General features: G+C 48.1%; 1 protein-coding gene across 1 annotated transcript; it reads right to left on the reverse strand.

Moving 5' to 3' along the window:
* Nucleotides 1-13813: 13813 nt before the first annotated feature.
* On the reverse strand, nucleotides 13814-24346 carry LOC147091211 (histone-lysine N-methyltransferase PRDM7-like). Its single transcript, XM_085976481.1, has 6 exons — nucleotides 24275-24346; nucleotides 20548-20725; nucleotides 20155-20292; nucleotides 18840-19111; nucleotides 14632-14699; nucleotides 13814-14156 (listed from the first exon to the last, which is right to left on the reverse strand). The coding sequence occupies exons 1-6, from the start codon at nucleotides 24344-24346 to the stop codon at nucleotides 13934-13936; spliced, it is 951 nt and encodes a 316-aa protein (XP_085832607.1). The 3' UTR covers nucleotides 13814-13933.
* Nucleotides 24347-24590: the final 244 nt, after the last annotated feature.

Below are 24590 nucleotides of genomic sequence, written 5' to 3' on the forward strand. Positions count from 1 at the left end.
GGGAGGAGGTCAGGAAGTTGGGTTGGGTGGGGAGGGGGTCAGGAAGTTGGGTGGGGTGGGGAGGGGGTCAGGAAGTTGGGCGGGGTGGGGAGGGGGTCAGGAAGTTGGGTGGGGTGGGGAGGGGTCAGGAAGTTGGGTGGGGTGGGGGGGTCAGGAAGTTGGGTGGGGTGGGGAGGGGGTCAGGAAGTTGGGTGGGGTGGGGAGGAGGTCAGGAAGTTGGGTGGGTGGGGAGGAGGTCAGGAAGTTGGGTGGGGTGGGGAGGAGGTCAGGAAGTTGGGTGAGGAGGGGAGGAGGTCAGGAAGTTGGGTGGGGTGGGGAGGAGGTCAGGAAGTTGGGTGGGGTGGGGAGGAGGTCAGGAAGTTGGGTGGGGTGGGGAGGGGGTCAGGAAGTTGGGCGGGGTGGGGAGGGGTCAGGAAGTTGGGCGGGGTGGGGAGGGGGTCAGGAAGTTGGGTGGGGAGGGGGTCAGGAAGTTGGGCGGGGTGGGGAGGGGGTCAGGAAGTTGGGTGGGGTGGGGAGGAGGTCAGGAAGTTGGGTGGGGTGGGGAGGGGTCAGGAAGTTGGGTGGGGGAGGAGGTCAGGAAGTTGGGTGGGGTGGGGAGGGGGTCAGGAAGTTGGGTGGGGTGGGGAGGGGGTCAGGAAGTTGGGCGGGGTGGGGAGGGGGTCAGGAAGTTGGGCGGGGTGGGGAGGGGGTCAGGAAGTTGGGCGGGGTGGGGAGGGGTCAGGAAGTTGGGTGGGGTGGGGAGGGGTCAGGAAGTTGGGTGGGGTGGGGAGGAGGTCAGGAAGTTGGGTGGGGTGGGGAGGGGGTCAGGAAGTTGGGTGGGGTGGGGAGGGGGTCAGGAAGTTGGGTGGGGTGGGGAGGAGGTCAGGAAGTTGGGTGGGGTGGGGAGGAGGTCAGGAAGTTGGGTGGGGTGGGGAGGGGTCAGGAAGTTGGGTGGGGAGGAGGTCAGGAAGTTGGGTGGGGTGGGGAGGGGGTCAGGAAGTTGGGTGGGGTGGGGAGGGGGTCAGGAAGTTGGGTGGGGTGGGGAGGGGGTCAGGAAGTTGGGTGAGGTGGGGAGGGGGTCAGGAAGTTGGGTGAGGTGGGGAGGGGGTCAGGAAGTTGGGTGAGGTGGGGAGGGGGTCAGGAAGTTGGGTGGGGTGGGGAGGAGGTCAGGAAGTTGGGTGGGATGGGGAGGGGGTCAGGAAGTTGGGTGAGGTGGGGAGGGGGTCAGGAAGTTGGGTGGGGTGGGGGGGTCAGGAAGTTGGGTGGGGTGGGGAGGGGGTCAGGAAGTTGGGTGGGGTGGGGAGGGGGTCAGGAAGTTGGGTGGGGTGGGGAGGGGGTCAGAAAGTTGAGTGGGGTGGGGAGGGGGTCAGGAAGTTGGGTGGGGTGGGGAGGGGGTCAGGAAGTTGGGTGGGGTGGGGAGGGGGTCAGGAAGTTGGGTGGGGTGGGGAGGGGGTCAGGAAGTTGGGTGGGGTGGGGAGGGGGTCAGGAAGTTGGGTGGGGTGGGGAGGGGGTCAGGAAGTTGGGTGAGGTGGGGAGGGGGTCAGGAAGTTGGGTGGGGTGGGGAGGGGGTCAGGAGGTTGGGTGGGGTGGGGAGGGGGTCAGAAGTTGGGTGGGGTGGGGAGGGGGTCAGGAAGTTGGGTGGGGTGGGGAGGGGGTCAGGAAGTTGGGTGGGGTGGGGAGGGGGTCAGGAAGTTGGGTGGGGTGGGGAGGGGGTCAGGAAGTTGGGTGGGGTGGGGAGGGGGTCAGGAAGTTGGGTGGGATGGGGAGGGGGTCAGGAAGTTGGGTGGGGTGGGGAGGGGGTCAGGAAGTTGGGTGAGGTGGGGAGGGGGTCAGGAAGTTGGGTGGGGTGGGGAGGGGGTCAGGAAGTTGGGTGGGGTGGGGAGGAGGTCAGGAAGTTGGGTGGGGTTGGGAGGGGGTCAGGAAGTTGGGTGGGGTGGGGAGGGGGTCAGGAAGTTGGGTGGGGTGGGGAGGGGGTCAGGAAGTTGGGTGGGGTGGGGAGGGGGTCAGGAAGTTGGGTGGGGTGGGGAGGGAGGTCAGGAAGTTGGGTGGGGTGGGGAGGGGGTCAGGAAGTTGGGTGGGGTGGGGAGGGGGTCAGGAAGTTGGGTGGGGATGGGGAGGGGGTCAGGAAGTTGGGTGGGATGGGGAGGGGGTCAGGAAGTTGGGTGGGGTGGGGAGGGGGTCAGGAAGTTGGGTGGGGTGGGGAGGGGGTCAGGAAGTTGGGTGGGGTGGGGAGGTGGTCAGGAAGTTGGGTGGGGTGGGGAGGGGGTCAGGAAGTTGGGGGTGGGAGGGGGAAGTGGGTGGGGGGAGGGGTCAGGAAGTTGGGTGGGGTGGGGAGGGGGTCAGGAAGTTGGGTGAGGTGGGGAGGGGGTCAGGAAGTTGGGTGGGATGGGGAGGGGGTCAGGAAGTTGGGTGGGGTGGGGAGGGGGTCAGGAAGTTGGGTGGGATGGGGAGGGGGTCAGGAAGTTGGGTGGGGAGGAGGTCAGGAAGTTGGGTGGGGTGGGGAGGGGGTCAGGAAGTTGGGTGGGGTGGGGAGGGGGTCAGGATGTTGGGTGGGGTGGGGAGGGGGTCAGGAAGTTGGGTGGGGTGGGGTGGGGGTCAGGAAGTTGGGTGGGGTGGGGAGGGGGTCAGGAAGTTGGGGGGTGGGGGGGGGAGTGGTGGGGGGGGGGTCAGAGTGGGGGGGGGAGGGGTCAGGAAGTTGGGTGGGGTGGGGGTCAGGAAGTTGGGTGGGGTGGGGAGGGGGTCAGGAAGTTGGGTGGGGTGGGGAGGGGTCAGGAAGTTGGGTGGGGTAGGGAGGGGGTCAGGAAGTTGGGTGGGATGGGGAGGGGGTCAGGAAGTTGGGTGGGGTAGGGAGGGGGTCAGGAAGTTGGGTGGGATGGGGAGGGGGTCAGGAAGTTGGGTGGGGTAGGGAGGGGGTCAGGAAGTTGGGCGGGGAGGGGGTCAGGAAGTTGGGTGGGGTGGGGAGGGGGTCAGGAAGTTGGGTGGGGTGGGGAGGGGGTCAGGAAGTTGGGTGGGGTGGGGAGGGGTCAGGAAGTTGGGTGGGATGGGGAGGGGGTCAGGAAGTTGGGTGGGGTAGGGAGGGGGTAAGGAAGTTGGGTGGGATGGGGAGGGGGTCAGGAAGTTGGGTGGGGTAGGGAGGGGGTCAGGAAGTTGGGTGGGATGGGGAGGGGGTCAGGAAGTTGGGTGGGGTAGGGAGGGGGTCAGGAAGTTGGGCGGGGAGGGGGTCAGGAACTTGTTTGGGGGGTGGGAGATGGTCTTAACCCGCGAGGGTGAGCCCTGTCTGTTCCAAGTGAGCTCTGTTCTGTCTGGAGTTCGCAGTCAGAATGGCTCGAATTACACTTTGCAAAGTAACTGATTACGTCGGCTGGGAGGATCTAATTACACATTCCAGAGAAACTGCTGGGTGTGTCTTGTCCTCCAAGGGGACCAATCAGCAATCAGGACTTGTCATCCAAGGGAACCAATCAGAGCTTTAGGTGTTGCAAATAAACACATCCTTTAATGAATACTAGCAAAGATTTCAAGGTTGATGCATTCAGTCTTTGAAATCCTCCAAGGAACAAGGTAGATATCAATCCTCTTTCAATAACTTTTATAAACCAGTGTGGAAATCAGTTTTCTTAAAAGTGGATAGAAAATTGAACAGCAAGTGTTGAATAAAAGGGAACTGGCTGGGAGTTGCCAGGGGCCCCAACAGTGCAATGAAGCTCACTGTATCTTTATAAATAACAACAACTTATATTGATATAGCGCCTTTAACGTAGTAAAACGTCCCAAGGCTCTTCACAGGAATATTTATAAGGCAAAAAATTTGGCACTGAGCCACAGAAGAAGAAATTAGGGCAGGTGACCAAAAGCTTGGCCAAAGACGTCGGTTTTAAGGAACGCCTTAAAGGAGGAAAGAGAGGTAGCGAGGCAGAGAGGTTTAGGCAGGGAATTCCAGAGCTCAGGGCCTGGGCAACAGAAGGCACAGCCACCAATGGTTGAGCAATTATAATCAGGGATGCTCAAGAGGGGTGAATTAGAGGAGCACAGATATCGCGGGGGGTTGTGGGGCTGAAGGAGATTCCAGGGATTGGGAGAGGTGAGGCCACGGAGGGATTTGAAAACAAGGATGTGAATTTTCAAATCGAGGCGTTGCTTAACCAGGAACGAATGTAGGTCAGCGAGCACAGGGGTGATGGGTGATCGGGGCATGGTGCGAGTTAGGACACGGGCAGCCGCGTTTGGATCGCTTCCAGTTTACGGAGGGTAGAATGTGGTAGGCCAGCCAGGAGTGCGTTGGAATAGTCAAGTCTAGAGGTAACAAAGGCATGGATGAGGGATTCAGCAGCGGATGAGCTGAGGCAAGGGCGGAGATGGGCGATGTTCCGGAGGTGGGAATATGCGGTCCTAGTTATGCTGCGGATATGTGCTCAGTTGAGGGTCAAATATGACACCAAGGTTGTGAACAATGTGGTTCAGCCTCAGACAGATGTTAGGGAGAGGGATGGAGTCAGTGGCGAGGGAACGGAATTTGTGGTGGGGACCGAAAACATTGGCTTTGGTCTTCCCAATATTTCATTGGAGAAAATTTCTGCTCATCCAGAACTGGATGTCGGATAAGCAGTCTGACAATTTAGAGACCGTGCAGGGGTCGAGAGAAGTGGTAGTGAGGTAGAGCTGGGTGTCATCAGCGTACATGTGGAAACATTCGGATGATGTCGCCAAGGGGCAACATGCAGATGATTAATAAGAGGGGACCAAAGATCGATCCTTGGGGGACAGCAGAGGTCATCGTCGTACGTGTCTTCACACTGTTCCCTTTGGGGAACTGTATGAAGTGGTGGAAGGATTTCTGGCCACGTTAACGCTCCTTCCGTGACCGTAACAGCAGAGGTAAGGGTGCGGGAGTGGGAAGAGAAGCCGTTGCAGGTGATTCTCTGTCTACGATTAGAATGATAAGAATGGATAGGATAGGAGGCTAGTGAATTCAGAGGCGAGAGCATGATGGATTGAGATGGAGGTTGAAATCAGAGAATGAGAAGTCGTTCGGTGCAGAGGCTGGGGAAGGAAAGCAGTGAAGATATCGTGGGAATAACATTTTTATGATACTTGGGTGGGCGTTAGAGAAAGAGAATTTAAAATGAGAGGTGAGAGGCATGGACTAGGGTGAGATGCTCAAAGGAGGAGAAAGTGCCGGAGGAGTAGGGGGACAGACCAAGGTGTGATTTGGTGATGGGAGCCACACCACCACCAAGGCAGTCCGCGCGGAGCAAGTGGTGGAAGGTATAGCCAGGCGGGGAGGCTTCATTTAACGATAAGGTGTCATCACCCCTCAACCAACTTTCCGTCAGGGCCATGATGTTGATGCAATCATCCACGACATGCTCATGGATGGCAAGGGCCTTGTTCGCAAGTGAACGGACATTCTGGAGGGAGATGTGAAGAGGGTCAGCGATGGCTGCCCCACTGCCAGCATCCAGTGTCAGCACTGTGGGGGATGAGTTGGATGGGGAGGAGTTTGGCAACATTTGCCCCAGTGGGCATGTTGGGTGGGAAGGTCGGCGAGAGAGTCGAATAGGACAGTTGGGGTTGCTGCTCGTAAGGAGGCAGCAACGAGTGCCTCGATGGGCCCTTCATAGGATGCCAAGAGAGGCACAGAGGGAATCTGTAAGCTTATCTAAGAAGGAAACAAACCTGGGATGGCAGCAGAGAGTAGGAAGGTCGAAGAGTAATGAAGGATTGGGGTAGGGATTTGGGACGGCAGTGTATCCGAAAGGAGAGATGAAAGGGGGCATGACGACAGGAGAGAGCGGTCAGGGAGGGACAGAGAGCAAAGGAAAAGAGGGGGAGAAAGTGGAAATGTACTGAATGGCTCGGGTCCGGAGCGGTAGCCAAAGTGCACACATGAATGGACACGGGAAAAGCTCAGGTTACAGAGACCTGTTTAAATGTAGTAATTAATGGGATACATATTTCCTGGTAGCAGGGAATGCTCAATTATTCAACTTGAACTACTCCAAGTAAGTTTTCTAATAACAATTGGCCCAGAAATTCGGGTCTCCATGGGTGAGTACGCATGGGGAACTCACCCGTAAGCCCAATGGAAGTGCCGGTTTCCTGCATGCACTGCGCAGGCGCGGGGAACCGGCACTTCCGTTCCCCTGAAAGAAGGGGTTCAGAGTTCGAACGCGTGCGCCGGAGTGGCTGCGCATGCACATTGAACTTACGTTTTTTTTTGCAGGTTTTCCCGGGAGGGTAAATCTCCAAAAGTTAGACAAGTAAAAAGCAGTCGCAAGGCCTGCTTTTTACAAGGTAAGTGGTGAATTAATTAAAATTTAAACATTTTTTCCGCAGGTTTATTATTTTTAAATACTTTAAAAAGGGGGGTAGAGAGAAAGCAGGGAATTATAGACCAGTAAGCCTTACATCGGTTGTGGGCAAAATGCTAGAGTCCATTATTAAGGATAAAATAGCGGAGCACTTGACAAATGGGGAAAGGATCGGACAGAGTCAACATGGATTTACAAAGGGTAAATCGTGTTTGACTAATCTGCTGGAATTTTTTGAGGAGGTAACTGGTAGAATAGATGGGGGAGAGCCAGTGGATGTGGTGTACCTTGACTTCCAGAAAGCCTTCGATAAGGTTCCACACAAAAGATTATCATGCAAAATTAAGGCTCATGGGATTGGGGGCAAAGTATTAACGTGGATAGAGAACTGGCTGGCGGATAGAAAACAGAGAGTTGGAATAAACGGCTCGTTTTCGGAGTGGCAGGCAGTGACCAGCGGGGTGCCGCAAGGATCTGTCCTGGGACCCCAGCTGTTCACAATATATATAAATGATCTGGATCAGGGAATTGGATGCAATATTTCCAAATTCGCTGACGACACTAAACTAGGAGGAGGGGTGGGCTCTGATGAGGATGTCAGGAGGCTACAGTGTGATTTGGACAGGTTGGGGGAATGGGCGGATACGTGGCAGATGCACTATAATGTGGATAAATGCGAGGTTATCCACTTTGGGGGTAAAAACAGGAGGGTAGATTATTATCTAAATGGCAATAGATTGGGAGATGGGGAAGTGCAGAGGGACCTGGGTGTTCTTGTGCACCAGTCACTGAAGGAGAGCATGCAGGTGCAACAGGCGATTAAGAAGGCAAATGGTATGTTGGCCTTCATATCAAGGGGGTTCGAGTATAGGAATAGGGATACCTTACTACAGCTGTACAAGGTGCTGGTGAGACCGCATCTGGAGTATTGTGTACAGTTTTGGTCGCCCCATCTGCGGAAGGATGTTCTTGCCATGGAAAGAGTGCAACGGCGATTCACCAGGCTGATACCTGGAATGGCGGGAATGACCTACGAAGAGAGATTAAATAGTTTGGGCTTGTACTCACTGGAGTTTAGAAGATTGAGAGGGGATCTCATCGAAACATATAAAATTATGGCAGGCCTGGACAGGCTGAATTCAGAGAGAATGTTTCCAATGGCCGGGGAGCACAGAACCAGGGGCCACAGTCTAAAAATAGCGGGCAAATCATTTAAAACAGAGATGAGGAAGAATTTCTTCACTCAAAGAGTGGTGAGCCTGTGGAATTCCCTGCCACAGAGGGCTGTGAAGGCTAATTCAATAAATATTTTCAAGAGAGAATTGGATATATTTCTGAAGGCTAAGGGGATTAAGGGTTACGGAGAAAAGGCGGGGACGGGGTACTGAACTGGTAAGATCAGCTATGATCTCAGACGAAGATCAGCCATGATCTCATTGAATGGCGGAGCAGGCTCGAAGGGCCGAATGGCCTACTCCTGTTCCTATCTCTATGTAAAGGTAAGTTTATTTTTAGCCCCGTTGAAAATAAAATAATTTTTTTCAAAAATTTAAATTTTTGTTTAAAATAGTTATTTCATGTAATTTATAGTTTATTTAAAAATTGTGATGTAAAAAAAACATTTATTTGAAGATTTAGTGATGTTTTGGGGCTTGTAGTATTTATAAGTTTGACAGCCCTTCCTGTCAAACTTATGAATGAAGCATTCCCTGCTCCAATTGGCTCCCCATGGCCCACGTGATCCCAGGAGACGCACCGAACTAACTGCGCCCCTGGGATACGCAGGCACTGCGCGCCGGCAGTTGCAGGAGGCCCAGGATCGGAATCCCACGGGGGCCCACAGCTCAACGGCCGGCGCGTCAGGTAAGTGCAGGTCGGGGGCTTACACCCGCGGGAAGTGTGTGGGGGGACAATGTCTCAGTGGGGTGGGGGTGTAACACTGCCTCGGCCGGCAGATTGGTGTTAGAAAATATCACTTTGGAGGCAATACATGAAAACCTCACTAGATGTGGAGGGGTGGGGGGTGGGGCAATACTTCTGTCTCCGAAAATGTGATAACCTCAATCAGCCTCGGCTCAGTATTTAGCTCTCTCACCTCGGAGTCAGAGGTTGTGGGTTCATGTCCCACTCCAGAGACTTGAGAACATAATCCAGGCTGACACTGCAGTGCTGTACTGAGCGAGTGCTGCACTGTCAGAGGTGTCATCTTTCAAACCGGGCTAAACTGTGTCCTTGTCAGCCTGTTAAGTTGGACAAGAACAATCTCATTACCAGACCATTTATCTGATTGCTGTTTGTGGGATCTTGCTGTGTGTGGAACCTGTGCTGCTGAATTTGCGAACAGAACGACAGCGATCGCTCTTCTCAAAGTGACTCGATGTAAAGGACTTTGGGCCATCCCGAGTACATCCAACGCTCGATATGAGAGCAATTCTTTCTTCAGCTGGAAAGTAGGACGATGATTTTTAAGGGGGCAGTTCCTGACCTCAGAGCCTATTCTACTGTGGATAACAACCATTGTCTGAGAGACAACAGTGAGACCAACTGAGGATCATTGACACACCAAAGAGTCACTGTATCGGGATCAGGAGGGGAGACACTTGCTGAATTCATCCCTTCCCAGTCCAAGAGTACTGAGGGCAACTATCCCACCTCACCCACTGTCCAGGTAGGGAAACTGGGAACCGTTAAAGCAGATACAAAACTTAGTTGCACCTCAAGCTTCCATCTACTCTCTATCCTCTGTTAGAACATAAAAGTCACAAGGCAGTCAATTATCATAGAACCATACTGCACAGCAGGAGGCCATTTGGGCCATCATGTCTGTGCTGGCTCTTTGCAGAGTTATCCGATTAGTACCACTTCCCTGCTCTTTCCCCATAGCCTGCAATGTTTTCCTTTTCAAGTATATGTCCAATTCTCTTCTGAAAGTTATTATTGAAGCTGCTGCCAGCACCCTTTCAGGCAGTCCGTTGCAGATCATAACAACTCACTGCGTCAAAAGATTTTACCTCATCTGCCCTGACTTTTTATCTTTGGCCTCTGGTTACTGACCCTCCTGCCAGTGGAAACAGTTTCTCTCTATCTACTCTTATCAAAACCCCACATCATTTTGAACACCTCTATTAAAAATGCCCTTAACCTGCTCTGCTCTAAGGAGAACAACCCCAGCTTCTTTAGTCTCTATACATAACATAAGATCATAAGAGTTCTGACGAAGGGTCATCGACCTGAAACGTTAACTCTGTTTCTCGCTCCACACATGCTGTCTGACCTGCTGAGTATTGCCAGCATTTTCTGTTTTTATGTTATATTATATAAGAACAATAAGAATTAGGAGCAGGAGTCGGCCATACGGCCCCTCGAGCCTTCTCCACCATTCAATAAGATCATGACTGATCTTCAACCTCAACTCCACTTTCCCGCCCGATCTCCATATCCCTTGATTCCCCTAGATTCCAAAAGTCTATCTATCTCAGCATTGAATATACTCAATGACTCAGCATCCATAGCCCTTTGGGGCAGAGAATTCTAAAGGTTCACAACTCCCTGAGTGAAGAAATTCCTCCTCATCTCAGTCTTAAATGGCCAACCCCTTATGCTGAGACTATGCCCCCTAGTTCTCGACTGTCCAGCCAGGGGAAGCAGCCTCTCAGTCTACCCTACAATCGCCCTCAGAATCTTATATGTTTCAATGCGATCACCCCTCATTCTTCTAAACTCCAGTGTATGGGCTCAATCTACTCAATCTCTCCTCATAGGATAACCCGCTCATCCCAGGAATCAATCTAGTGAACCTTTGTTGCACCGCCTCTAAGGCAAGTATATCCTTCCTCAGATAAGGTGACCAAAACTGTGCACAGTACTCCAGGTGTGGTCTCACCAAAGCCCTGCACAATTGTAGCGAGACTTCCTTAATCTTGTCCTACAGCCCCCTTGCAATAAAGACCGTCTTGCCATTTGCCATCCTAATGTCTTGCTGTACCTGCTTGCTAACTCTGTGCTTCCTGTATGAGGACACCTAAATCTTTCTGAACACCAACATTTAATAGTTTCTCACCATTTAAAATATATTCTGTTTTTCTATTCTTCCTACCAAACTGAATAACCTCAGATTTCCTCACATTATACTCCATCTGCCACCTTATTGCCCACTCACTTAACCTGTCTATACCCCTTTACAGGCTCTTTGTGCCCTCCTCACAGCTCACTTTCCCACCTAGTTTTGTAACGTCAGCAAACCTGGATACATTACACTCGGTCCCTTCATCTAAGTTATTAATATAAATTGTGAATAACTGAGGCCCAAGTACTGATCCTTGGGGCACCCCACTAGTTACAGCCTGCCAACCCGAAAATGATGAGTTTATCCCTACTCTCTCTTTTCTGTCCGTCAAACAATCCTCTATCCATGCTGATAAATTACCCTCAACCGCATGAACTTGGATAGAGAACTGGTTGGCAGATAGAAAGCAAAGAGTTGGAATAAACGGGTCTTTTTCCAAGTGGCAGGCAGTGACTAGTGGGGTACGGCAGGGATCGGTCCTGGGACCCCAGCTATGCACAATATATATTAATGATCTAGACAAGGGAATGAGATGTAATATCTCCAAGTTTGCAGATGACACAAAGCTGGGTGGGCGTGTGTGCTGTGAGGAGGATGCCGAGAAACTACAGGATGATTTGGACAGGTTGGGTGATTGGGCAGAAGCATGGCAGATGCAATATAACGTGGATAAATGTGAGGTTATCCACTTTGGTGTCAAAAACAGGAAGGCAGATTATTATCTGAATGGCAATAGATTGGGAGAAGGGGAAGTGCAACGAGACCTGGGTGTCCTTGTGCACCAGTCGCTAAAGGTAAGCATGCAGGTGCAGCAGGCGGTTAAGAAGGCAAATGGTATGTTGGCCTTCATAGCGAGAGGGTTTGAGTACAGGAACAAGGATGTCTTGCTACAGTTGTACAGGGCCTTGGTGAGGCCACACCTTGAGTATTGTGTGCCGTTTTGGTCGCCTTATCTGAGGAAGGATGTTCTTGCCATGGAGGGAGTGCAGCAAAGATTCACCAGGCTGATACCTGGGATGGCAGGAATGACGTATGAGGAGAGATTGGGTCGACTGGGCTTGTACTCGCTGGAGTTTAGAAGAATGAGGGGGGATCTCATTGAAACTTATAAAATTCTGGCAGGACTGGACAGACTAGATGCAGGAAGGATGTTCCCGGTGGTCGGGGAGTCCAGAACCAGGGGTCACAGTCTAAGGATAAGGGGTAGGCCTATTAGGATGAAATGAGGAGGAATTTCTTCACCCAGAGAGTGGTGAACCTGTGGAATTCTCTACCACAGAAGGCAGTAGAGGCCAATTCATTAAATATATTCAAGAAGGAGTTGGATATATTTCTTAAGGCTAAAGGGATCAAGGGGGGTGGGGAGAAAGCAGGGACCGGGTACTGAACTTGGATGATCAGCCATGATCGCATTGAATGGCGGAGTAGCCTCGAGGGGCCGAATGGCCTACTCCTGCTCCTATCTTCTATGTTTAACCCTTATCTTGCATAACAACCTTTTATGTGGCACCTTATCGAATGCCTTTTGGAAATCCAAATTTACTATCTACCCTGCGAGTTACATCCTCAAAATACTCTAATAAATTTGTTAAACACAATTTCTCTTTCATAAAACCATGTTGACTCTGCCTAATGATATTACGATTTTCTAAATGCCCTGTTACCACTTACTTAATAATGGATTCCAGCATTTTCTCGACAATTGATGTCAAGCTAATTGGACGGTAGTTCTATGTTTTCTCTCTCCCTCCTTTCTTGAATAGCGGTGTTACATTTGCTACCTTCCAATCCGCTGGGACTGTTCTAGAATCTGGGGAATTTTGGAAAATCACAACTAATGCACCCACTATCTCTGCAGTTATCTCTTGTAGAACCCGAGGATGTAGGGGTCCAGGGGATGTGTTGGCTTTTAGTCCCATTATTTTCTCAAGTACTTTTTCTCTACTGTTCTTAATCATTTCCCTTCCTTTCATTTGCCCCTTGGTGCCCCACTACTTTTGGTATGTTTTTTGTCTTCTCCTGTGAAAACAGATACAAAATATTTGTTTAAGGTCTCTGCCATTTCCTTATTCCCCATTATAATTTCTCCTGTCTCAGCTTCTAAGGGATCAATGCTTACTTTTGCTACTCTCTTCCGTTCTACATACTTGTAGATACTCTTACAATCTGTTCTTATATTTCTTGATACTTTACTCTCCTATTCTATTTTGTCCCTTTTTATCAATGTTTTGGTCATTCTTTGATGGTCTCTAAAGCTTATTACTATTCTTTGTAACATTATAAGCCTCTTTTAATCCAATACTATCCTTAACTTCTTCAGTTAGCCAAGGATGGATCAATTTTCAACAGGAGTTTTTAATTCTCAAAGGAATGTATATTCACTGAGAATAATGGAATATGTTTTTAAATGTTTGCCACTGTTTATCTACCATCATATCTTCTAATCTAATTTTCCAATCTACCATAGCCAATACACCACTCATACCTAAATAATTGGCTTTATTTAAGTTTAAGACACTAGTTCAGACATAAGTATTTCGCTCTCAAGCCCAATGTGATATTCTAACATATTATGATCACTCTTTCCCAGAGGATCCTTTTACTATGAGATAACTGAAGTCTCCCATCCCTGGTATGATTCACACAGATTTGGACACAATACTCTAGCTGAGGCCTAAACAGTGATTTATAAAGGTTTACCATAATTTCCTTGCGTTGGTACTCCATGCCTCTATTGATAAAGCCTAGGGTCCCAAATGATTATTAATAGCCTTAACAATATGCCCTGCCACCGTCAAACATTTGAGTATGTGAATCCCAAGGTGTCTGTTCCTGCACCCACTTTAAAATGTTATCATTTAATTTATGTTGCCTCTCCTCAGTTTTCCTTTCAAAATGCATCACTTCACACTGTTCTGCATTAAATTTCATCTGCCATGTAACTTCCTATTTCATTAGTCTATCTACATCTTCCTGAAAACTTCTACTATCCTTTTCACTGTTTACTACTATGGCCTCAGTGGTGTGAGAGGATTTTTCTCTCAGCACTGACACTATCAGCTGTGGGGAAGGTGCTGTGAACTTTGATACACCTTTGGTCTCAGTGGGGTGAATTGCAATTGTTTCCTCTGTGGTGGTGTTTGGTGGGTTCCAGTCAGATAGAAGCATGTTTGCTTTCTCGCTTCCTGATTGTGGTGAGTCATGTTCGGGTAGTTCCGTGGCTGCTCCCAGCCCTACAATAAACACACCCAGTAATCCATTCTTCATTTGTGAACAAGCTTTGTGTCATCTGCAAACATTGAAATTATGCCCCCAATTGTCAAAGTCCAGATCATAAATATGTATCAGAAAGAGCAGGGGTCCTAATACTGACCCCTGGGGGATACCACTGTATACTTCCCTCTAGTCTCAAACAAAAATTCAGCACTACTCTTTGCTTTCTGTCTCATGGCCAATTTTGAATCAACGCTAACATTCCCCCTTTGATCACATGGGCTTCAATTTTGCTGACAAGTCTATTACGTCGCACTTTATCAAACACCTTTGAGAGTATAACAGAAAACAAATGATACTTTGGCTACAGTTCCCTATTTTGATCAGAATCCTTACATTTTGGTTCTTGTTTTGCCACCAACATTGTGGTCCATTTGATACCGAGTTCCTTGGCATATTCATCACCATACCAGACCAGCAGCTCGCACCGAGGAGGAACAGGCTTGCAAGTCCTGTAATAAATTTTGCCGCAGTGCTGAAAGGCTACAAGGTTCTGCTCCTCCTCCTTTCTGGCACAGTTAACAAACCTGGAACATAACATACAAATATTTAAGTGGCCAAAAATAAGTTAAAATTGTAAAATGAATACAGAATGTAAAGCATATTAGTATAGCGAGTTAGAATGAGAACATGTCCCCAGCCATGGACAAATTTCAATTTCAAACATACTGTCAGGAGAGGACACTCAGTGGGGACCAATCACTTCAGTGTAGATACGAAAGATAATGGCCCCAATATTTCTAAGGAGGGAGTGTCTGACGGGGGGTGGGAGAGGTGCAGCAATTCAGAAATACGGGTTTCCCGGAGTTCATACTGAATATAATGCCTAGAGCTGATTAAAAAATTTGGCTCGTTTTCCCAGCCACAGCCACCCAGAATGAAAGGCTGACTGGCTGTTGGGTGGGATATTGTACTGGACGGATCAAATGAAATGGGACAAATGATCTTCTTCATCCATTACTATCTTGTGATCCTCACAATATGGTATCAGTCTTCCCTCACCTCATCCAATTTGATGTAGATTCATCCTTCGCATCAATGTATTCAAAATCCCTGTTGGATTTGCTGATCTGCAGAAAAGTATTTTGATAAAAAGAATGGAATAATAAAAATTTTAAAAGCAACTTTATCTTTATATTAGACTGTCATAAGGCTTAACACGTATTGCAAGATTCTATTACATCGCCTCCCACGTCTTTGAGTAAAAATTGACCTTCCTCTTACCTGTGTTCTGTGATTATACCTTTTTATCCCAGTGCCCAGTTCAACACGATGGCTGGGACTGAAATGATGCAGCATAGGAGCTCGAAAAATAGTATAATGGTGCTGAACAGTTTCAGGAAGCTTTGTAAAGTCAGGAAAGGTCCCTGAATTACTGTATCGTCAGAGCGCCCAGGATTTGGCAACTACTGTTCAATACATTCTGAAACTAGGAATGATGAGAGTTTGTTGAGGTGATGCCTGACTCACCTTTGTTCATAAATACAATGACAGCAGGCTCTGGGAATCTCCTGGAACTGCTTTAATAGGATAATACCTGAATTAGAGCAGCAGGACTAAATTAATCAGAAGATGAACAAAGTACAAGGGACTGGAATGTAGGCTCATTCTTAGTTGACCTTGGCTCAGTACAAAGCCATTGGATTAAAATGATAACAGCTACAAGGTCACCCAATACCAACAGGCTCTATTCCTCAAAAACAGGAGTGGGGAATCAAGCTAAGAATGCAATAGACAGAGGCCTAGAAATTGGATAAGGCCCAAAAACAGGTGCGGGCAGCACGATGTGCCCACGCCCGTTCAAAGTAGTGCAGGCAGCACATAAAATTCATGCTGCCTGTTCATTATAATGATCGTAGCGCTGAAATGTGCTGCTGATTGTCTTAGTGCTGATTCGGAGGGCCAATATTGGGTGGAGTCTAGTGGCCAATAAAGTTTGTTCAAGGCTCTAATACAGGGGAAGTGCTTTTTTGCACAAACACCTCATTGTCATTGTGGAGAAAACCATGGCCCAATAGCCAAGAAAAAGGGCAAGGAGATTTTCTGATGTGGCACTGGAGGCCTTGATCCTGGAGGTTCTATGACATCCACAGGTCCTCTACCAACAGGGGGCAGGAGGCCCACGGACACAAGAAGGCTGTGGGTGGAGACTGCTGAAGCTGTCAGTATGATGAGTGTTGTCTGCAGAACCTGGATCCAGTGCTGCAAAATGTTTAGTGACCTCACACGACTGGTCAAGGTGAGTAAATGCATCTTCAAATACCATATCCCACTATCTGTGCCATGAATCGCAAACACTGTTCAATGCACCACACCCCCATCAGTCACCTACCAACAATCTCTAGCCAGCACCACTCATACCTCACACACTTACCACTGCTGCAAGACTTACACCCACATCTCACACCTTGCACAAATTTCCAGCTATTCAACCATGGCAGGCACATCACCCAAACATATTGTACCACACTCACTGACACTTCCTTTCTCTTGCAGGCCAACTTGCCGCACAACCTCCGGGAGCACCAGCAGATGGGTGAAGGGTCATCGGGTGGCAGTTCTGTCAACAAGGGCAAACGGCGATGACGAAGTCCAGCACCGCCTTCAGTGTGCCAGTGCAGCCTTCGGTCGCCTCAGGAAGAGAGTGTTTGAAGACCAGGACCTCAAACCCGGCACCAAGCTCATGGTCTACAGAGCAGTAGTGATACCCATCCTCCTGTATACCTCAGAGATATGGACCATTTACAGCAGGCACCTTAAATCACTGGAGAGGTACCACCAATGCTGCCTCTGCAAGATCCTGCAAATCCATTGGCAGGATAGGTGCAGCAACGTTAGTGTTCTCGCTTAGGCCAACATCCCCAGCATCGAAGCTTTGACCACGCTCGATCAGCTCCAATGGACAGGTCACATCGTCCACATGCCCGATACGAGACTCCCAAAACAAGCGCTCTACTCGGAGCTCCGACGCGGCAAGAGAGCCCCAGGCGGGCAGAGGAAATGCTTCGAGGACACCCTCAAAGTCTCCTTGAAAAAGTGCAATGTCCCCACCGACAGCTGGGAATCCTTGGCCCAAGACCACACAAAATGGAGGAGACGCATCCGGGAAGGTGCTGAACACCTAGAATCTCTTCGCCAGGAGCAAGCGGCAGCCAAGCGCAAGCAACGCAAGGAGTCTACGTCAACCCAAGCATCCCACCCACCTGCCCGCCCCTGCAACCACCATCTGCCCCACCTGTGACAGAGACTGTCGGTCCTGCATTGGACTGATCAGTCACCTGAGAACTCATGTTTAATGTGGAAGCAAGTCATCCTCGGTTCCCAGGGACTGCCTAAGAAGTAAGAAGAAGGGCAAGTCAGAATTGAGAACCTCATGGACTTGAGGGAAGTAGTGCTCGCAATAATTGTTGGGGCAGTGACAGAGTCCGTGGAGTGCGGGGAAGTGAAAAACATTGCTGATGATGACGGTATGCTTATACCTAATCCTTCTTCTCTCAGCCCACTATCCCTCATCCCACAATCTCTTTTCACTTGCACGCTGCTGATGGTGTATGCATGGATATCTGGCTTTCCCTCCTACCTCAACACAACCCGACCCTTGTGCATTTCTCCTTTCAGATACCCAAGCACTTTCAGCAGCCCAGCCTGACTCTGAAGTTCTGGAGGAGGAGAGTAATGGAGGAGAAGCAAATGGCACTGTAAAGTAGCAGAAGTGCCAGGAGGTGGGAAGATGTGCTGCTTCGGGTCCCGTCTCCTGGAGGCGGGAAAGGCATTAAATACTTTTAACTGCCTGTTAACAGGCAGAAGAAAGGATTAGTGCCATTTTACCTTCACAGCTGAAGGCTTCCCGACCTCGGAGAACCCCGCCGGGTTGGAGGTGACGTGGAGGAGGTCTTCGGCAGTCGGAGGTACCTGGAAATATGATGTAGAGGTGAGTGATGGGTGCAAGTGTGGAGTGGTAAGTATGTAAGGTGAGTGACAAGTGTAAAAAAATAGTCACTTACCTTGTTTTCTTCCTACAGCCTTCATCCTCTCTGGATCGGGAGACCCGACATCCTCCTTGTCGATTTCACAGACTGGCTGTTGGATCCTCCGAACCAACAGCCATGTGAAATCGACAAATTGAAAGGTTTGATGAGTCCTGAACACAAGCACTCATCAAACTACAGAGAATGTCAGTGTTTGACAGCCTCACAGAGCTGTCAAACACTGACAATTCTTCTTTCAAGTCTTGACAGACAGAGCACGTCATCGTCAGACGTGCTGTCAGTGACTTCCTCGCTAATTGGCCTGCTGAGCCAGCAGGGCGGGCTTAACAAGGTCAATCAGGGGAAAATCCCTCTGGTTGGTCAGACGAGGGTAGAGACGGGACATTGACACAAGCAACAGTCCCGCCTCCAACTTGTCTCCATTGAGAAAATCCAGCCCATTGATGTGACGATCTGTCTCATCTAACTATCTGGGGCATGCGCAGGCAACGGCAGCACTACCGACCTCGCAAAATGGCGGCCACCGCAGGACCCACCGAAAGCAAGGCAGCCACCATTTCTCAGCAAAACCAGTCTGACCGGCCAGCGCTGAGACTTCAGAATTCGCGGTCACGGAGTTCAATAATTGCCTCAGCTGGCAGGGGGGTGGGGAGGAATTCTAGTGAGGGATTTTGTTTCAGAGTGTGAACATGCTGCCTCAGCTGGGGGCGGGGTGGGTGGCAGAGTTTTTATAAATAGTTGGGAGTCTGCTATGGCCTCAGTGGTGTGAGAGGATTTTTCTCTCAGCACTGGCACTATCAGCTGTGGGGAAGGCACTGTGAACTTTGATACACCTTTGGACTCAGTGGGGTGAATTGCAATTGTTTCCTCTGTGGTGGTGTTTGGTGGGTTCCAGTCAGATAGAAGCATGTTTGCTTTCTCGCTTCCTGATTGTGGTGAGTCATGTTCGGGTAGTTCCGTGGCTGCTCCCAGCCCTACAATAAACACACCCAGTAATCCATTCTTCATTTGTGAACATTTCCATGAGTTGACAGGCTAAGTGAACACAAGAGGCCTCACAGCAAAGACTAATTCTGTCTTCACTCGCTGTCTACTTACCAGTAGGACTCACTGAACAGCAACCAGGAATGGGAACCTTGGATAATTTATAGAAAATAAATTCCAATAAGTCCTGAACTTTATTATAAAATAAGGAACTTGATAACGACAGCAGTCACTTACCGCCCATGAATACCCACTGACAGCCTCTGCTTCTTCATTTGATACTATTCCTTCATAGGGTCCAAAGTGAACGCCTTTGGGAATAACCTGCCCTTCATTCCATACACCAAGACCAGCTTTTCGAACTTTTGAAGTCGCTATGCTGAGACCCTCCGGAAGGGTTAAACGTGCTCTGTCTGGCTGACCGAATTCCACCACCATGTCCTTTAGGAACACTGCAGGGCTATGCACAGGGCATTCTTCAATAAAAAATGTCTCGCAGTCTTCACAAACTAACACATAAAATACAAATTAAAGATGGATCAGGATCTCAATTCATTATTCAGTGTTCATGAAGGTAAAAGGTGCTAGTACTGTACTGAGATTGATTTGCCTCATTGTTTGATTGCAATTCAGTCTGCACACACACGATATTTCCATGATCTATCAGCTGGTGAAAACACTTGGGGCATCTTCCCTCTATGAAAATTACACCCAGTGCCAGTCAGATCTTCCCCCACTCTGTTGTATACAAGGGCTTGTTCTGGGCGACATGTTCGGTTCTTTACTCCAAGAAGGCAGTACTGACCACAATTAATAACAGCATTGCAAAAACTGTCAACAGTATCTCCAGGCTGTGCCGCACCAGATAAGATTGGAGTGGGCAGGAAGGGAATTTTGCACAAGGAGGCTGAATTACCTCCTATAGCTACCTCATTCTTTGCATGAAGTTCAACCTGCATATCCAGTAACAAAAGTCCCTCTAAACTATCAGGCAAATCACTCTTGGGGACAGTGTCACTTCTCAAATTTGCCCTTTCAGTTATGCCATCATCTTGTCCCCACACCCCTTCCCAAACCATGCTGACTCCCAACTTAATTCTGGCTGCACCGTCAATTCTTCGGAGATGGTCATTGCTTGCTGTTCATAAGTTTGAATGCTAGCTGCCGCTTGTCAGCCCAAGCCTGGATTTTGTCCAGGTCCTGCTGCAGGCTGGCATAGGATGCTTCAATATCTTAGACAAGGAGCTGCTATTCCCTGTAATCAGGGGCCATTAGTTTATAATTACTGAAAGTCCTATTCTATTTTATTACAAGATTCCAGAATTATTATCAATAGTTTGGGGATCATATTTGTGATTGTTTTTCCTCAATGAAAAAGAACAATCGGTGCCTGTTTGTGGGCAAACACAGGCCTGCACTCCTGTCCCACCACTCTGACATGCTGCATTGCTCCACCAATCCCCTGGCCTACCAAGGCCCTTGTGTCATCACACCAAAATGCCCAATAAATTATTCCTGCCCTGAGGAAATGGATAGGTTACTTTGCACATACACAGGTAATCATCGTCACAAAGTTCCCTTTCTTCAGTATCAACTTTTCTCTCTCTATTTCTGAAACTGTATCTTCTGCTTTCAGTCTTTTTGGTTGTTTCTTCATTTGCTGACCCCAAGATCTTTCCAGTACAGACAACTATGAAATAAATCAAAAAGATCATGAAGAAAAATTGAACCAATTAATTGTAATATTCTTGCATGTAAGGTTTGTTTCTGGTTACACAGAAGATGCTGTAGACATTTACATAATAATGCAAGACACTGTGTTAATCTGATTTGAATGACTACGGTAGTGGTCACATTATCAACATGGAGCATCTCTTCCTCATTCAAAAAATAATTGTTCAAAATAGTAATACTTTACTGAAATCCTTTATTCCAGGACAAATACCTTTATTGGATTCGCTACAAGACTCATTTTCACAAAGCAAGGTGCTCGTTTCTCTTTTGATCTTTTTAACTGGAGCTGTCTCTTCCATCGCTGAGGCATTGTCCTCAGTGAAGCCCCTGGAAACTTCAGCTTTATCCTCTTCTGATTGGGATGCCATCTGTGATGGGGCTTTTTGGTTCTGAAATGCAGAATGTGACGGTAAAACTGTATCTCACCGCTTCTGAATTAAAGAATAGCTGCCTCAAGACTGCCTGTATGACTAAAGAGATTGTGTACAAGTCAAAGTGTTTGTCTATTTTTCCTGTTCATTAGTTGTTTTCGAATATTTAATAAACAAACCTACCCAACTACCCGTTGGATAAATACAGTTGCTCCCCAGTGTAGTCCTGAGCCACACATATCAGAAAGTTCCCATGTTTGATACTGTACTCCTGTGTTAAGTTTGCTGATCTCAGCAAATGTGGTAAACTTAATAGAATCATAGAATGGTTACAGCACAGAGGTAGGCGATTCTGCCTGTCGAGCCCATGCTGGCTCTCTGCAAGAGCACTTCAGCTAGTCCCACTCCCTGCCCTTTCCCCATAGCCCTGCACATTTATTTCCATCAGGTACTTATCCAATTCCCTATTGAAAGCCACAATGAATCTGCCTCCACCACCCTTTCAGGCAGTGAATTCCAGATCCTAACCACTCGCTGCGTAAAACAGTTTTCCTCATGTCGCCTTTGGTTCTTTTGCCAATCACCTTACATCTGTGTCCTCTGATTCTCGACCCTTCCGCCAATGGGAACAGTTTCTATCTTCTATGTTTCTCTCTATCTACTCTGTTTAAACCCCTCATGATTTTGAACTCTTCTATCAAATCTCATCTCAACCATCTCTGGAATGAGAAGAACAACCCCAGCTTCTCCAGTCTATCCACATAACTGAAGTCCTTCATCCCTGGAACCAATCTCTAAGGCTTTCGCATCCTTCCTAAAGAGCGGTGCCCAGAATTGGACTCAATACTCCAGTTGAGGCCGAACCAGTGTTTTATAAAGGTTCATCATAACTTCCTTGCTTTTGTTCTCTATGCCTCTATTTATGAAGCCCAGGATCCCTTATGCTTTTTTAACCACGTTCTCAACCTGCCCTGCCACATTCAACGATTTGTGTACATATACCCCCAGGTCTCTGTTCATGCACCCCCTTTAGAATTGTACCCTTTACATTATATTGCCTCTCCTTGTTCTTCCTTCCAAAATGTATCACTTCACACTTTTCTGCATTAAATTTCATCTGCCACGTGTCCGCCCATTCCACCAGGCTGTCTATCTTCTTGAAGTCTATCACTATCCTCCTTACTGTTCAGTATACTTCCAAGTTCTGTGTCATCTGCAAATTGTGCCCTGTACACCCAAGTCTAATTACAATTTACCTCAGCACCCTTTTGCAAGGGAGGGAATAAAATTAGCCAGGATTCCCACTAAATACTAACTAATCATCAGTTGTGGAAAGGGTCTCTGCGTGTATACAAAAAAGGGACAGATCTTCTCCAACAATGATGAGTCTAACACATGAAGAACAGCCATTTGGGAAATGCCATCAGGGCTGCACATTAAGTCAGCCTAGACTTAGGAAGCATGAATCAGTGCATTCAGGAAAATGAGAGAGTAGGTTAGATGCATAGTTTTACTACTTCAGCTTTGGTCTTCACAAACCACCCACAATCCCTAAAAGAGAGGTAGGGCTCGAAATTCGGTAGCCTCCAAAAATGGGTGGTTGGATTGCGCAGTGGAGTCACGAACCAGGTGGTCAAGAGATAGCCCTTGTCGCCCAGTAGCCACCCACTGGTTTGTCTTGGTGTCTCAAAGACCGAGGGAGTAGCGGACTGGCGCAGAATAAAAGCATCATGACTGCTGCCAGGATACTGGGCATTCACCATCATGATATGCTGAGCATGGTCACACACCAACTGCACATTTAGCGAGTGGTAACCTCTGCGGTTGTGGTATAACTCAGCATTATACAGATTAAGTTAACGGCCAAAACTGTGGCAAATGGATTTCAATGTAGGCAAGTGAGAGGTTATCCTCTTTGGACCTAAAAAGGATAGACCAGGATACTTTCTAAATGATGAAAAGCTAAAAACAATGGCGGTCCAAAGAGACTTGGGGGTCCAGGTACAAACATCATTAAAATGTCATGAACAGGTACAGAAAATAATGAAAAAGGCTAATGGAATGCTGGCCTTTATATCTAGAGGACTAGAGTACAGGGGGTAGAAGTCATGCTGCAGCGATACAAAACCCTGGTTAGACCACACTTGGAGTACTGTGAGCAGTTCTGGGCACCACATCTTAGGAAGGATATATTGGCCTTGGAAGGAGGACAGCATAGGTTTACCAGAATGATACCCAGACTTCAAGGGGTAAGTTACGAGGAGAGATTACACAAATTAGGGTGGTATTCCCTAGAATTTAGAAGGTTAAGGGGTGATCTGATCAAAGTTTTCAAAGTATTAAGGGGAACAGATAGGGTAGATAGAGAGAAACTATTTCTCCTGGTTGGGGATTCAAGGACTGGGGGCATAGTCTAAAAATCCACTCACCACCACTTTTAAAAATTATTCTTCCTCTCTTTCTTTAAGCGCACACGCACATTCCACAGCCAATTGCAACCAAATAACCTACAGCAGGATTTCGGTACTTGTTTTTGAGCGATTTAAGGACACCCAGTGAATGCCTCCGATTCCTCTCAGCTCAGTACAACATTATTCACACTCACCTGAACGTCATGGTCGAGATCAGTCTCGTAACTTCAGGGAACACAGGAACAGGAATAGTCCACTGAACATGTTGTTAAGTATGTTAGATAAAACCCTTTAACCCCATTCATGTTTTGCCACCATCACCTTTCACCTAATATCCTGACAACCCAAGAATCTATCACCTTTTAAATAACTGAATTAAATCTGCATCAATGGCCTCCTGTGGTAGTGCATTTCACATTCCCATAACATTTTGCTTTAAGAATGTTTTCCTGGATTACCTTTTCAATAGCTTAGTTTTAAATTTATGTCCCTTTCTTACAGATTTCACGATCAGCAAAATTACTTTTGGAAATCATCTATCTTGTCAATTCCCTTTTTAATTATTACACAGGATGTGGTCAATGCTGACAAAACCATCTTTAATGTCCATCCCTAGTTGCCTTGAGAAGATGGTGGTGGACCTTCTTTTGAAACACCTCGATCAGATCACTCATGTTTTGGGAGATTTGCTCAGTCTCTGATCAGACCGAAGGTAATACATGGAACAGGAAAGACAAATCCACAGCAGTACTTTCAGTTAAATTGTAACTACAAGACTAGGATAAACCTGGTAAAAGAGAAGTTCAGAACGAAGGTCACAGCAGGAATTATCAGTACCTGAAATGGTCGCCTGGGGAGGGTAGTAGAGGCAAAAAACAAAAATGAATTAATTTAAGCAGTTAGATATTGTGATAAGGGAATCTTAAGTTTCTACTGGAAGGATAAGTTCGATGGGCCAAATGGTCTCACTGCTCAATACTAATGTTAGTGATCCAATCTAAACACTGGGGAACTCAGCCACTCCCTACTGACAGTATTAATGTGATTGGTATCTTGTGGGACTGAGCAGCTGAATCTTCCCCATCTCAAGTTGCAAACAATACATTTCTCCAGCATTTTCTTTCTGGTTTCCATTTGAAATCTGCCCTCATCTCACCTCCGATTTGCTCTTCTCAGACATGGCCTTGCCCTCTTCAGTATCTTCCCTGTCACTCTGAGTTTTGCCCATCCCTTCCTGAGGTTGGCCACCTTATTTACTCAACTTTTCCCTCGGATTTCTGTGCCCTTCTCGATCCCTCAGTCTTTTCAATGGTTTTGCCCCCGGGTCTACTTTTTTCTTCCTTTTTTCTGTCACCTCACGGGGCTAAAATGAAGCCCAATGTGAGTGAAAGGCTTTCCTGTCAGCGGCAGTGTTTAGTTTATGTGGCACTAATATCTGAAGCGGTCTTTTCTTCTGACTTTCCCTCAGACTA

This window comes from Somniosus microcephalus, unplaced genomic scaffold (assembly GCF_052327205.1).
Source record: "Somniosus microcephalus isolate GS21.2 unplaced genomic scaffold, FLI_Smic_1.0 unresolved_chr3, whole genome shotgun sequence".
In the NCBI taxonomy this organism is placed as follows: Eukaryota; Metazoa; Chordata; class Chondrichthyes; order Squaliformes; family Somniosidae; genus Somniosus; species Somniosus microcephalus.

Coding starts and splice junctions, on each gene's coding strand:
- LOC147091211 (XM_085976481.1), bottom strand. CDS start 24,346: ATGGGCAAAACTCAGAGTGACAGGGAAGATACTGAAGAGGGCAAGGCC. Junction 19,112..20,154: donor TTGTGACGATGATTACCTGT/GTATGTGCAAAG, acceptor TTTATGTGTTAG/TTTGTGAAGACTGCGAGACA. Junction 14,700..18,839: donor TCAGTGGGTATTCATGGGCG/GTAAGTGACTGC, acceptor ACTTTTCTGCAG/ATCAGCAAATCCAACAGGGA.